The 14,245-nt window shown below is 36.1% G+C and overlaps 1 protein-coding gene across 1 annotated transcript; it reads left to right on the top strand.

Annotated features, from left to right (window-relative positions):
* The first annotated feature begins 826 nt into the window (after positions 1–826).
* SPC25 (SPC25 component of NDC80 kinetochore complex) lies at positions 827–13,803 on the top strand. The gene is made up of 7 exons (XM_065881055.1): positions 827–932; positions 1,980–2,132; positions 2,226–2,291; positions 6,592–6,738; positions 8,051–8,155; positions 11,370–11,468; positions 13,468–13,803. Exons 2-7 carry the CDS (start codon positions 1,994–1,996, stop codon positions 13,590–13,592), a joined length of 681 nt encoding a protein of 226 aa, XP_065737127.1. The 5' UTR covers positions 827–932; positions 1,980–1,993; the 3' UTR covers positions 13,593–13,803.
* The last annotated feature ends 442 nt before the right edge of the window (positions 13,804–14,245 follow it).

Genomic DNA, 14,245 nt, shown 5'->3' with positions numbered 1-14,245 from the left:
CCACCTCAGTGAGAAGCCCGCGCACCGCAACGAAGAGTAGCCCCCGCTCACTGTAACTGGAGAAAGCCCGCGTGCAGCAACGAACACCCAACGCAGCCAAAAATAAATAAATAAAACAAATTTATTTTAAAAAGGTATTATAAAATACTGGCTATATTCCCTGTGCTGTACAACACATCCTTGTTGCTTATTTATTTTATACATAGTAGTGTGTACCTCTTAATCCCCTACCCCTATCTTGCCCCTCTCCTGGCTCTTAAAAGTTTTGTGTCATTGAATTTCTACTGGGTTAGGGACTACCAGTACTAGGTACTGCCTTTTAATGTCTTTGCTTTAATTTACAGGATCAAAAACAGAGAATGAAGAAATTTTGGAATTTGTTATTATTAGAAGCCAGTAAACAGTAATATTTCAGCCACTTCCCAATGGAGAGTTATTAAATCATGAGACAGATTATGCAATGGTAGTTTTATTAGTTTTATTTAAGCTACGGGTAGTATCAAAGAAGAGGCTATATACTTGGCAACAGAATACAATTAAAGTCCAATATTTATATCTGTTACATAAACTTTTATTTGAAATGGATGAATGGTCCGTCAGGCCAGTCCTCCAGGAACTATTGATACCTTTCCTAAGGAGAGCGGAGAGTCCAGCCGCTCTCAGAAAGAACTACCTATCCCAGAATGCCCTTTTCTCCATCTTTCCCGCGAGAATCCCGGAAGGCTAGCTCAACCAATCCCTTCATGAAGAGCCTATACTATCAGCCAATCAGAAAGCGAAAGGGTGCACAAAGGCGGGAGGCGGAAGGCGCCATAGGTTTGAAATAAGAAAGTTGGCGCGGCTGCGGGATCCGGTTTTGGAGACCCGCTGTTGGCTGGTATCGGTTCGTGTCTTTGTGGGGCAGGTGGTCGGGCTCAGGCCTGCCGGAGAAGGTGGTAATTGAGCTGGGCTCCGAAACCCGCCTGTCGCGATTGGGGAAAGTGGGTTTGGAGGCGGAATGCGTGTTTTCGGGGGCGGAGTCTGAAATGCAGGTCTTGTTGCTGTTTGGGCGTCTGGGCCTTGCAGGGTGGGCAGCGACGAGGCAGAGGGGTTTGGGGTTTCGCCAAGACATGTCTGTGACCTTCCTGGAAAGATTTGACGTCACTGGGAAGGTTTTAGCGTTATAGAGAACTGGTGGGTCCTGGAGTCTTACAGGACATCCCTTTACAGAGGAGGACACTAGGCCCAGAGAGTCGAGGTCAAGTACTAGTCCTGGACTAAGCCCACTAAACTCCCCTCCAGTCTCCGTTTTACTGGTATCTTTCCCGGTCTGGGGGTGGGGGAGGGAGAGGGAGTGTAGATGTGTGCGATCTTATTCTATGATAGGGGCCCTGTCATTTGGGACCTGACAATCCAGGGTGGAATCAGAAAGGTCAGAGTTGGAAGGGGCCTTAGAAGTCACCAATTTTACTTGTGAAAAAAGGAGGCAGAGTCATTTCCCCAAGGTCAGAGAGTGTGTAAGTGTTATGTGTGGTCACACTACTAACGAATTCCTGGGAGGTAGAGTGTCCTGATTTCCTGCTGCACCTTGACCGTAGTTAAGTCTAGGAGGCTTGATCTGCCCTGGAATATCTGGAGTTAAAAGTAAGTCGTTATGAGAGTAGGGGATTAACAGATGCACATTATCCTATATAAAATAAACAACAAAGGTTTACTGTATAGCACAGGGAATTATATTCAATATGTTGTAATAAACTATAATGGAATAGAATTGAAAAATTATAGATATATACATATATATATAACTGAATCTCTTTGCTGTACACCTAAAACTAACACAATACTGTAAATCAACTGTACTTCAATAGGAAAAAAAAAAAAAGTAAGTTGCTAACCATTTTCTAGCAAAGATCAAACTGCCAAAATATACTTGATTGGAATATGTGGCTGATATGGTTTCAATAACTTAAAAGATATAATGTGTCCTGTTTGTTTTCTAGCATTGTCTTACAAAATGGTAGAGGACGAACTGGCACTATTCGATAAAAGCATAAATGAATTTTGGAATAAATTCAGAAGCACTGTCAGTGACACCTCCTGTCAGATGGTGGGCCTAAGAGATACCTACAAGGATTCCATTAAAGCATTTGCAGGTACCTCAGTTTAACTTGTAACATGCTGTTTTTGTTTGTTTTTTAGTGTAATTTCAGCTGAATTGAAACTTCACCTCCCAATTTCTCTTTCAGAAAAGCTGTCTGTGAAATTAAAGGAAGAAGAACGAATGGTTGAGATGTTTCTGGAATATCAAAATCGTATGTGACAATCTGTAGAAATGGATCACAGAGGGTTTTTTTCTAAATTAAACATCTTCATGAAATCCCTCATACAAGTAAAACAATGTATTTATAGATATACAGTGTATACACATATGAAAATAATGAACATATGTGTACCCATAATGCAGCTTCATAAATGGAACATCCCATGTTATACCTTCCTCTTCTCTCACCTTCTAGAACTAATCTGTCAATATTTTAATTTAGTATTGAGTTTTTGAATGTTACATAAATGGCATCATTTTGTATGTATTCTGTCCCTTTGTTCACTCAGCATTATGCTTGTGAGATTCATTTACACTGATGTGTAAATGCCTGAATTTTTTTGAAATGAGTTTCACAGACTAGGGTTTGAAAATCTGGAGTTCCCTCAGCTCTTTGGGTGTAGGGTTAATACTCTGACGGTTTCTCTTTCCATATTTTTACTGCTGTTCTTGCCTTCTCTTTACTGCGCCTCTGCAGATTGTCCAGAGTGGATCGGCAGCTTTTACTGAGTTCTCACACACAGACCACAGACGTGTAGCCACAGTGCGAAATCCACTGGAGATACTAAACTTAGCTGCACCATGTTTTGAACACTGCTAAATCAGAGTGCCTTTACGTGGGACACATGTGGTTAATAGGCCACAGTCCCTGATTGTTTCTTCTGCTTTGCTCTGAGCACTTAGTTTACTCATTATCTGGACCCTGAAGGCATTTGATCTTGGAAACCTGGTAGGCTGTTGTGGTAGACTTCTACCCATGTTTATTTTCTAAGCTGCCCTGAAGCTTCCATGTCCTTTTACTGCTTCTCATTCCCTCTGTAACCACTAGCAGGAAGGAAAACCGTGTGTGTGTGTGTTTGTAAGAGTGATATTGAGTTTAGGTCCTTTACACACTCTTGGTTTGTAGAATCCCTAGGGATTAGAAAATTAAGTTTGAAACTATAAATTTTCAAAAACTACAGTTCATCTCAAAGTGTGCTCTGAATGATTATCTGTAGTGTGAAGATGTGTTCTAAATAGTTTAAAATCTAAAAGCATTATCAATTATTTTTCTTTAAAAAAATCAGTTTATACTTGAACAGAAATATAATTTACATAAGTTTGATTAATTCGTTGAACATTCAACTGCTATTTGCCAAGCACCAAGGAGGCCAGATGTAAGCTATACACTGCTCACTTACATTCGTAAGATGTAAGCTATACACTGCTCGCTCACAATTTAGTGGAAGACATAGGTAGGAAAACTACAATTAAAATACATTGTAATAGTTGCTATAATGATGGGATGGGAATTTAGTGACGTAGAATCTGGAGAGCTTGAATTTTCCAGTGAGGATTACAAAATACTTAACAGCTAACCCTTATGTTATACACCACATGCCAGGCCCTATACTGAGCTCTTTACATATGGTGATTCACTGAATCCTCACAACAACCCTCCGAGGTATATTTATTGTTTTTAATCCTACCTTATGGATGAGGACATAGGCACAGAGAGGTTAAGTAAGTTGCTCAAGGTCAGACAGCTGGTAATCAACAGAAACATGATTTGAATGTGCACAGTCTGTCACACTGCCCTGGAGAAGGTCACATAGAAGAGGGTTGGGGAAGTCCATCAGAGTCAGTGCCCGTATTCTAGAGGAGGGAAGAGCATATGGAATGTGGTGGAAACATGAGAGCTTGTTGAGTTGTGGGATGGCTAGAGTACAGTGTGAATGGGGAGTGGCAGAGAAGTGGCCGGTCAGATGATGAAGTACATTATGTGTTGGGCAGAGGAGATTTATTTTGCAGATGAAGAAATTAAAGGCTCACTGAGGTTAGGAAACTTGCCTAAGATCATATATTTTGTAGATAGAGGGACTAGGATTGCAGCTGAAACGTCTGTGCTCTTTCCAGTGTACCATCTCACCTTTCCACATAGAAGGGAAAGTGTAAGGGCGGGTTCCCATGGTGAGTAGTGAAAGTTTGAAATATTGGCCCTGGCGAATAAAAGAGCTGACTATAAACATATAAAATAATAGTCATGCAATACTGAGGGCCCTTACATTTGTGTTGGCACAAATCCACACAATTGTTCAAATGTTAGAATGAAAACACTCACATATATGGTATTTATGTACCACTTAATAGTTTAAAACTTTTCAATTATCATTGGATACCCTAACCCTGTAGCGAAAGTAAATGGGCAGCCATTATTATTCTCGTTTTACAAATGAGGAAAAGAGGCCCCGAAGTTGTGATTTGATCAAGGTCCTTGGGTAACAACTGAGAAGCCAGATGGGAACTGAGAACTTTTGACTTTAAAACTGTATCTCTTTTGCAGTACCGTTCTACTTAATTATCCTTAAAAAGTAGCATTTTTCTTTCTGGTAATTCTGATAAGATGTTTATTTTTAAATTACACCTGATATAATGCGATCATGTCCAAATTCTTGGAAAATATAGAAAAAAAAATATCTGTAATGTTGAGAACCACACTTAACAGAAGACCTTATAATTTTTATTTTTCATATGCTATCTAGGTTTTTTTAAGATAATTGTGTTCATGGTATCTATATAACTTTGTATCATTTTTTTTTCTTTTATCTACTATGGCAGGATTTTCCCACATTACTGAATTCTTTGAAAATATATTACACATTATTGATATACTGTGTTTAATAATTTACTTATTACTCATATACAATGTTTTCAGTTTTTCAACATTATAAATAACACTGAAAATAATTTTTTGTATATGAATACTTGCACACATCTTGTTTTCTTAGAGGAACTTTGTAAAAATGAAATTACTGGATCAAAGGACATGAATATCCTTAAGACTTTTATTTTGCAATGTCAATATTTTCCAAAAAAAAAAAATTTTCCATGTGGACTCTAGTATTTTTCATTCTCAACACTAGCTATTATTTTTGTAAACATTGTTATAATAAATGAAAATTAGTGTTATTGCTTTATTTGCATTTCTATGATTACTGAGGTTAAATCATCTTTTGTATTTGATAACCATCTGCATTCTGTGTTTCCTCTGTTCATTCCTTTGCTGGTCTTTTTCTTAGGAATTTATATTTGTGTCTTCTTTAGATTAAGAATAATTACCTTTGTTGGGAGAGGATAGTTTAGTGGTCAAAATCATGACCTTTGAAGTTAAGACCTGAGTTTGAATCCAGGTCTTACTGTTGATTGCATTCTAGCAAGTAAAGCTGTGAGCAAGTTATTGAGTCTTGCTGAGTCTTTTCCTTCTTTTTTTTTTTAATTGAAGTTATAGTTGGTTTACAATGCGTTAGTTGCGTTAGTTTTGGGTGTACAGCAAAGCGATTCAGTTATATATATGTATGTATCTATTCTTTTTCGGATTCTTTTCCCTCATAGGTTATTACAAAATATTGAGTAGAGTTCCCTGTGCTATACAGTAGGTCCTTGTTGGTTATCTATTTTATATATAGTATTTTCTTTTTCTTTTAAAAAAGAGTAAGATGTACATGGTAATTGTATTACTGTGAAAGTTAAGTAAATTTATATAAGAACACAGTATCTAGCATATAGTAGAGTTTTTATGCTTATTTGAATCAAATATGAGTTTGTCTCCTTGCCTGCCTTTCTCTTTGATTTCTTTTTGCCTTTGAGTAAAACAATCTTTCCCCATATAGTTAATTTTATATTCACAGATACTGCCTTTTAGGTTTCATAAGATTTCATTTTACATTTAAATATTTAATAAATTTGTTTGGGGAACAATCTACTTCTTGACTTACGATATTTATCATATTAATTTGCTAAGTGTACCAACATTTGTTTTCGAATTTTTTTTTTGCTTTAACTGAGCTGTAGGTCTGTTCTTCCTCCCTACCTCCCTCTCTTCCTCTCTCGTTTCTTCTTTTTGGTATATTCCAGAATTATTTATATAACATTAAAGTTAGCTATTTCTTCAAAGCATCTACAAAGCCATCTTCTAGAGTTTGGTTGCCTTTGGTAGTAGGTTTTATTCATGTATTTATTTGGAGGGGAGAGCTGCAAAGGTCATGAACTTCTGATTTTGTATTTCGTGGTTTAATTTAGTATTCTCATTTTAATAAGTATTTTTGTCTCTCCATTTTTACTTTCAAAGACAAACAGGAAAGACTAGATATGGATTTTTGCTGTTCCTTTACAATTTTTACAATCATCGGGAAATGCTTACAATTAAAACATTCTTTATTAATTTTATGAAAGTCAGTACTTTGCTCTTATCTTAGATACATGTTGACAAGCAAAGCATATAGATTCTAGCTAATACTTTATGCTTCTTACAGAGATCTGCAGGCAGAATAAGCTCATTCAAGAAAAGAAAGAGAATTTGTTGAAGTTGATTGCTGAAGTAAAAGACAAAAAGCAGGAATTGGACGCACTGACTGCAAATATCCAGGATCTTAAGGAAGAATATGCTAGGAAGAGGGAAAGTAAGTTTCCAGTTGTACATGTATTTAAAACAACCTAAATTTCAAAGTGGTGATGGTTCACAGTGTGGACATCTTGCCTTCTCCCCAGCTCACCGCCACAGGTGGCTAACATACGTCACGGTCACAGCCAGCCATTCACCTCTCTGCAAGGTGTCTGTGAAGTTTGCTAAGTGCGTTTCATTTTCCTTCTTTTGCTTAAACATCCTTTTGATTTCTGATAGAACCAGAGAATAATGAAATTGATATGGGAGTTTAATTAAGCAAAGTGGGAGACAGTTTCACTAAGTAAGATTTGCCTGGGAGAAACCATAGTGTAATTCATGCAACAAATTTATTGATCATACATTCTCTGTCAGGAACTATTAAGCATGCTTTTCACACTGCAAAGCCTCTTTGTCTAAGACGTTCACATTTTTTTTTTTTTTTTTGCCGTACGCGGGCCTCTCACTGTTGTGGCCTCTCCCGTTGTGGAGCACAGGCTCCGGATGCGCAGGCTCAGCGGCCATGGCTCACGGGCCCAGCTGCTCCGCGGCATGTGGGATCTTCCCAGACCGGGGCATGAACCCACGTCCCCTGCATCGGCAGGCGGACTCCCAACCACTGTGCCACCAGGGAAGCCCCGTTCACGTTTTTTAAAAAGGGTGCTTCTTTTGGATAGGAGCCTTATTTGCCCACAAATGAAATAATCAATTCTAAAATCTCTTGAAAATAGCAAAGTTTGTTTTGTGACTGCTTTTCCTTATAGAGTTTGTGTACCAGTCAACATTATTTTTCTCATCTGCTAAGTATTACTTAGGGAATACTGCACTAAATTTTTAAAAAAATTCTAAACTAGCGTGAAATAAGGCTGACTTCTTGTGAGAAGTAGTTATGTTTAAAGAATAGAATATTTTTCCAGTGCAGCAACTGATATATCTTTGGCTAACCAGGAAAAGCAAAATAGTGTACAAGAAGTCTTTCTATTTCTGTGCTAGTCATGCAAGCCCTTGGCCTATTTATTCATGCTACTTCATAATAAAATAGAACAAAACTTATTCCTCATACTACCTGTATGTATTTTCTCATGCATTTTTTCCTTCCAGCTTGAATGAACAGAAGCCCCTTTTTGCAAATAGGTAGAGATAGAAACTGTAACAAATGTAAATGTAAGCTGATTCATTTGCCTGGCATCATTTTTTAGTATATGTGCTGCCGAAGCGAGCACTGCCTGGCATCATTTTTATAGTTGTTTTTAAGTTTGTTTTAACTAATTAACATTAATTGAATGTTATTTAAAATATTCGATACTCTGTGTCTGTGTTTTTAATCATAGCTATTTCCACTGCTAACAAAGCTAATGAAGAGAGGTTGAAAAGGCTACAGAAATCTGCAGACCTGTACACAGATCGACTTGGACTAGAAATTCGAAAAATTTATGGTAAGTATATTAAATGTAACTAAAACATAGGATATTAGAAAAGTCTGTCTTAAGTAGAAAAGAATTTTTAAAATATTTTCAAGTAAAATAATGGCCACATTATTAACTTTTTAGATAGTAGGAAAAAATTACAAAATTTTTATCACCCTAATGTAATTACTGATCCTTGGTTGTTTATCATCCAGTATTTTAATAAATGTATTTTAGGCATGTTGGCAACATGCAAATAAGTTTTGTTCCTTGTTCTTACTAGCATTGTATGATTAGTATTTCTCTTAATTGCTATAGCCTTCATAATGGTAATTTTTAAATGGTGGTGTAATAATTTGTTCCATAAGTGTAGCATAACTTATTCAATCATATCTATTGTTTAACCCGTATTACTCTAAGTTAACATTTGGATTTTACATTTTCCAGTTTTAGAAGTACTATAGTGAACATAGGTAGACGTCTCCATTTTTTTGACACAATTTCCATGGAATTCCCAGAGATGAATTACTGAGTTAAAGCATATGAATATTTTTGTGGCCATTATGTAAATATGTGCCAATTTACAGAAATATTTATTGTGTTGGGAGTTCCCGAGATTACATTCAGTTTTGGCGATTCACTGGAAAGTTTACAGGACTCAGCAGGGCTCAGATTTCTTGTGGTGAAAGGATACAAAACAAAATCAGCCCAAAGAAAAAAGGCACATGGGGCAAAATCTAGAGAAAACGAGCTTTTCAGACACAAGTTTTTAAGAGTCCTAACTCAGTGGAGTCACACAGGACGTACTTAATCCCTTCAGCATCGAATTGTGACAGTACATGTGAAGTGTTTTCTACCGGGGAAGCTCATTAGAGACTCTGGAAGCTTGTGCCTGGTTTTCCGTGGACTTCACCCCAGGTATCTTTTCCTGTTGCTGATTTTGCTGTATCGTTTCACTGTAATCATAGCACTGAGTATAACCATACGATGAGTCCTATGAGTGCTCCTAGTGAATTTTCAAACCTGTGGTGGTCTTGGGGATCTCTGACACATCAGGCAAGGACCAGCCTTGCAAGCAGGCCTTTTCTGGGGATAGCAGTCTCAGGCCTGCTATGTTAACTCTTCTGTGCAATCTGTCTACAATGTAAAGAGTACCCATTGCATTGTATTTGTGCCAGAATTGTAGTTTTTTTAAAGGTTTTGGTTTTATTTTGGTTTTTAGCAGTTGACTAGATATAATAGAAACTATTTTTTTAAATGCATTTCTTTAATTATTAATGAAAATGTGACCATTTTTCCCCATTGTTTACTAATTACACATCTTTCTGAGATTGATTGGGCCCTTTATTCATATATCTATTTGCCTTGGTTTTTGTTTTTCTTCCTGTCAGAATGAGTTTTTAATACAAAATATTAACCTTTGCTTAGAGGAGAACATAAGGTCCAGCTCTGAACTTTTGATCCATTGGTCTCTAACTTTATATTCACTGTTATCCTGAGGTGCTTTTTTGTGTTTTATTTCAAAACCAGTTTTAAAGCTTTAAAATTATTTTTATATTTAAAGTAGAAGTTTCTCATAGTCCTCAAAATCAGGAAATAATGTTTTAAAGAAGAGACAACACAAATTAAACTCTTCATTTTGCCTAAATGAATATCTTATGAAATCTTTTCTTTGGCATGCATACCTCCCATTACTGTTAACAGTTAAAAAAAATCTGGTATACTGACATAATTACTTCACTTTGAATTTAAATGCAAGACAAATTTTTTTCAGTGTTTCTGAAGATTTCTTTTTATAATTAAAAGCATTTTTTATGCTATAGAGTAAAACTGAAATGCATGTGAATTTCTACTTTGTGGCTGCCATTTTGAATTTCTACTGAGTATTTACTCCTTAGTAAGCATTTGGAGGTCTTTTGAAAAATAGGCTTTAAGTCCAGATAACTGTGTAGAAAAAGTCAAATTAAATTTGTCAAATTATTAAATGACAATAAAAACTTTTTATTGCGGTTAAATATATATAACAGAATTTGCCATTTTAACTCTATTTTATTGTAAAATTCAGTGGCATTAATTACATTCACAGTGTTGTGCAATCATTACCACCATCTGTTTCCAGAATTTTTCATCATCACAAACAGAAACTCTGTACCCATTAAATAATTCCCATTCCTCTCTCCCCTCAGCCCCTAATAACATCTAATTTACTTTCTGTCTACAAATTTGCCTATTCTAGGTATTTCATATAAGTGGAATCATATAATATTTGTCCTTCTGTGTCTGGCTTATTTCACTAAGCATAATGTTTTCAAGGTTCATCTATGTTGTAGCAAGTACCAAAACATCATTCCTTTTTATGGGTGAATGATATCGTGTATGTATACGCCATGTTTTGCTTATGTGTTCATCTGTTGGTGGACGCCAGATTACTCTCATCTTTTGGCTGCTGTGAGTAATGCTGCTGTGAACATTACATGCAGTTATCTGTTTGAGTCTCTATTCTCAGTTCTTTTGAGTATATACCGCAGAATGGAATTGCTGGGTCATGTAATTCTTTGTTTAAATTTTTTGAGGAACTGCCAAAGTCTTTTCTACAGCACCTGCACCATTTTACATTCCCACCAGCAACGTACAAGGGCTCCAATTTCTCCACATCTTTGCCCACATTGTTATTTATTTATTTTATTATAGTCATCCTAGTAGATGTGAAATGGTATCTCATTGTAGTTTTGGTTTATATTTTCTCAGTGATTAGTGGTAAGGAGTATCTTTTCATGTGCTTATTGGCCATTTGTATTTATTCTATGGAGAAATACCTATTCAAGTCCCTTTGTCCATTTTTGAATTGGGTTTTTCTTTTTGTTGTTCAGTTGTAGTTCTTTTCATATATCTTGTATATTAAACCCATATCAGATCTATGATTTGCAGATATTTTCTCCCATTCCGTGGGTTGTATTTTCACTCTCTTGATAGTGTCCTTTTAAGGGCAAAGTTTTAAATTTTGATAAAGTCCAATTTATCTATTTTTGTTGTTGTTGTTGCTTGTGCTTTTGGTCATATTTAAACTACAGTGCATTTCAAAGCTAGTTTGTAACTTGTATGTTTGGAGACATTGGTTAAGTGAATATATGTACTTAGCTATGTAGATATCGATCAGAGATGGAGGTAAGAAAGCTCATCTCCATTGAGAGCTTTGGCACAATAAAATAATTCTCATACTAAATAATTTAATCCCTTTTTTCAGGTGATAAGTTGCAGTTTATATTCACTAATATTGACCCTAAGCATCCTGAGAGCCCATTTATGTTTTCCCTGAGCCTAAATGAAGCGAGGGACTATGAAGGTATGTACTCCTGTCTCTTAACTGGTACTTAAGATTGGCATCCCAGAATGTTATTTGACTTAGAATATAAAGTAATGTGAAGGCAAGTAATATTCCCACAAGCTGTTGCTTTTTTTCCAGTCTTGCTTCTTGGGATATTGTCTTCTAAAGGCAATGAGTATAGTTTTTTTATAGATGTTATCCAGGAGCCTTAATAAGTAACTTTTCTTCAGGATGACACAGTGCCACAGTGGCTAAAAGACTTAAAAAACCAAAGATCACTGCATTTCATATGCAAGTATGAATTGTCCTCTTAGAGAATTTAAAACAAAGCTAAAGCTAATGACTGCCTAAATGTGGATATTGTAAGTTATCTAAGTAGGTGGTTTTAAAATTGAATGTAAAGTCAGAATGTGATCATTTAACACCCCCGCTCCCCCCAAGTTATCCTATCCTGAAAATCCCGAACGTTGATAATTTAGCTTAGTTACTGATTCTGCAGCAGGCCAGAGGGGCTTTGATGCATGGGAAATATATATGTTTGGCAATAGTGTGAACAAGAAGAGAATGGAAATATATTTATCTCTTTTTATTATTCTAAGGCCCCCTTTAAAGTAGTCCTTAACTTATTGGAATTCAGAAAAATGGTTCTTAGCTCTTTATACCTGTGTTCTCATCCTAAAGCGTTTATAGCAGACAGACGCTCAGGTAAACTGCTGAGTTGGCTCCCTGATGTGCTCTAGTGACTCAATTCCTATTCTAATGAAATTTATATTTTAGGAATCTATTTCAGGTACAAGTGTTTGATTTTTTTACTCTATAGGTAAATATCTTCTAATCTGATAATGGGTGCTAAATTTTAAAAAGCAAAGCAAACCCCCAAACCTCCTACCTAGCTTCTCAGTTTTCACCAACTTGGATAGCCTCTATTGCTAGGTAGTGTCACAGTATTTGATAATGTATTAAAATAGAATCTACAGTATCAATTTTGAACCAAGCACTCTTTGCTATTCTTTCTCTGCTTTGGTCGTGGGCATTGTTTCCTAAGCAGTCTCTACCAAAGAGCTGGAAATCTGATATGGTTGAATTTCTTCTCCTTGGACAAAGGTCAAGATTGACGGTAGAGAAAGTTGGATCATTCCTTTCCTTTGACCACTTTTACTGGAGACTTGCTCCCAGTGTGTACCAGCTGGTGCAACTGCATTCGAGGGTCATATTGTTCTTTGTCTTTTGAGTCTCATTTGATTACTAGGCCATGTAAATACCACTTTGGGAATAGCAACCACATTTTCTAATGACCCCCATTTCACTTGTAAAACTTCAGGTATTTCTTTCTACAGCTGTAAGTTATTAAGGGTTGCCATTGAAAGTTGTTCTTTTTTTGATCCAGTGACCAGAAATTCGAATTGAGGCCAAATTTTGCAGAGAAAACTGACAACAGTTCAAAAAAATATTGTTAAAATATTTTAAATAGTTAAAACAAAATGTATGGGAAATGGCATGCTGTTCTGTATCTCTAAGCTCTTCAATCCCTTGATTACCTTCTGTTTAAATTTAAAGCAAGATTATATATAGTACTTAACATTTGAATATTTAGAGATTAAACAAAGGAAAGGTCTAAAAGACAGGATACGAAAATCAGGTAAGTGTATCTATCATTCTATGCTGAAAGCATTTCAATAAAATGGAATTGAAATGGCTTGAATCAGATGAGAGCATCTAAGTTAGAAATATTTCTCTTCTATTAAAAAACTCATTCAAGGGGCTTCCCTGGTGGCGCAGTGGTTGAGAGTCCGCCTGCTGATGCAGGGGACCCGGGTTCGTGCCCCGGTGCGGGAAGATCCCACATGCCGCAGGGGCGGCTGGGCCCGTGAGCCATGGCCGCTGGCGTCCGGAGCCTGTGCTCCACAGCGGGAGGGACCACAGCAGTGAAAGCCCCGCGTACCGCAAAAAAAAAAAAAAACAAAAAAAAACAAAAAAAAAAACTCATTCAAATTTCCTTTTTTTCCCCCCATTCTAGTGTCAGATAGTGCTCCTCATCTTGAGTGCCTAGCAGAATTTCAAGAAAATGTAAGGAAGTCCAACAATTTCTCGGCTTTTCTTGCCAATGTTCGGAAAGCTTTTACTGCTATTGTTTATAATTAATGTATAAATAGTATATAAAAACCGTTATCCTATTGTGTTTCTCTTTTTAAAAAAGGTCTCATTATTTGTTGTTTGTCTATAATCCGTTTGTATTTTTGTAACATTTCTGTGTGCTATTTCTGTAAATTATTTAAATTAAAATCTTAGGAAAGAAGATTTATAAAGTCAAGCTTTTGGAGGTCATGGACCAGTAATAATAAAAAATGAGGGGGTGTGGGCCCAACCTAAGGTTTGCAATTTTTAAAATGTACTTAACAAAATAAATATTATTATCCTAATATCATAAAGGAAAGAATATTTTTATCTTAAACCAAGTGGGATCTACAGTTAAAATAAAGGACAAATCTTTACATCAGAAGAAGATTGGCAGTATTCTAAAATGTCTTTTAGAAAAGAATCTAATTTTGAAAATCCAAATATAGAAAATTTATAACCAATTTTCATCTTATAATATTTATACTGGTTAGTTGTGGTCTGGATACAAATTTGCCATCTTTGGAGTCTATTCAATACGAACTAGAACTCAATCAATTTCTAAGATTTCATTTTTGTCACCATTCTTTCTTTATAAATTTGGTTGTATTTAGGTCTGCTGGCTTTAGTGGAAGGCACGTACTACACCTCTCAGGATATCTTGGGCATACCTAAAAGCC

Source organism: Phocoena phocoena, chromosome 7 (genome assembly GCF_963924675.1).
Source record: "Phocoena phocoena chromosome 7, mPhoPho1.1, whole genome shotgun sequence".
Taxonomy (NCBI): Eukaryota; Metazoa; Chordata; class Mammalia; order Artiodactyla; family Phocoenidae; genus Phocoena; species Phocoena phocoena.
The sequence above is the reverse complement of the archived record's forward strand: the minus strand, read 5'-3'. Positions and strand labels throughout refer to the sequence as shown.

What these genes read in the sequence shown, in the direction of transcription:
- SPC25 (XM_065881055.1), top strand. Translation starts at nt 1,994, where the DNA reads ATGGTAGAGGACGAACTGGCACTATTCGATAAAAGCATAAATGAATTT. An exon ending in ATATGCTAGGAAGAGGGAAA is followed by an intron (nt 6,739 to 8,050) that starts GTAAGTTTCCAG and finishes TTTTAATCATAG; the next exon opens with CTATTTCCACTGCTAACAAA. An exon ending in TGAAGCGAGGGACTATGAAG is followed by an intron (nt 11,469 to 13,467) that starts GTATGTACTCCT and finishes CCCCCATTCTAG; the next exon opens with TGTCAGATAGTGCTCCTCAT.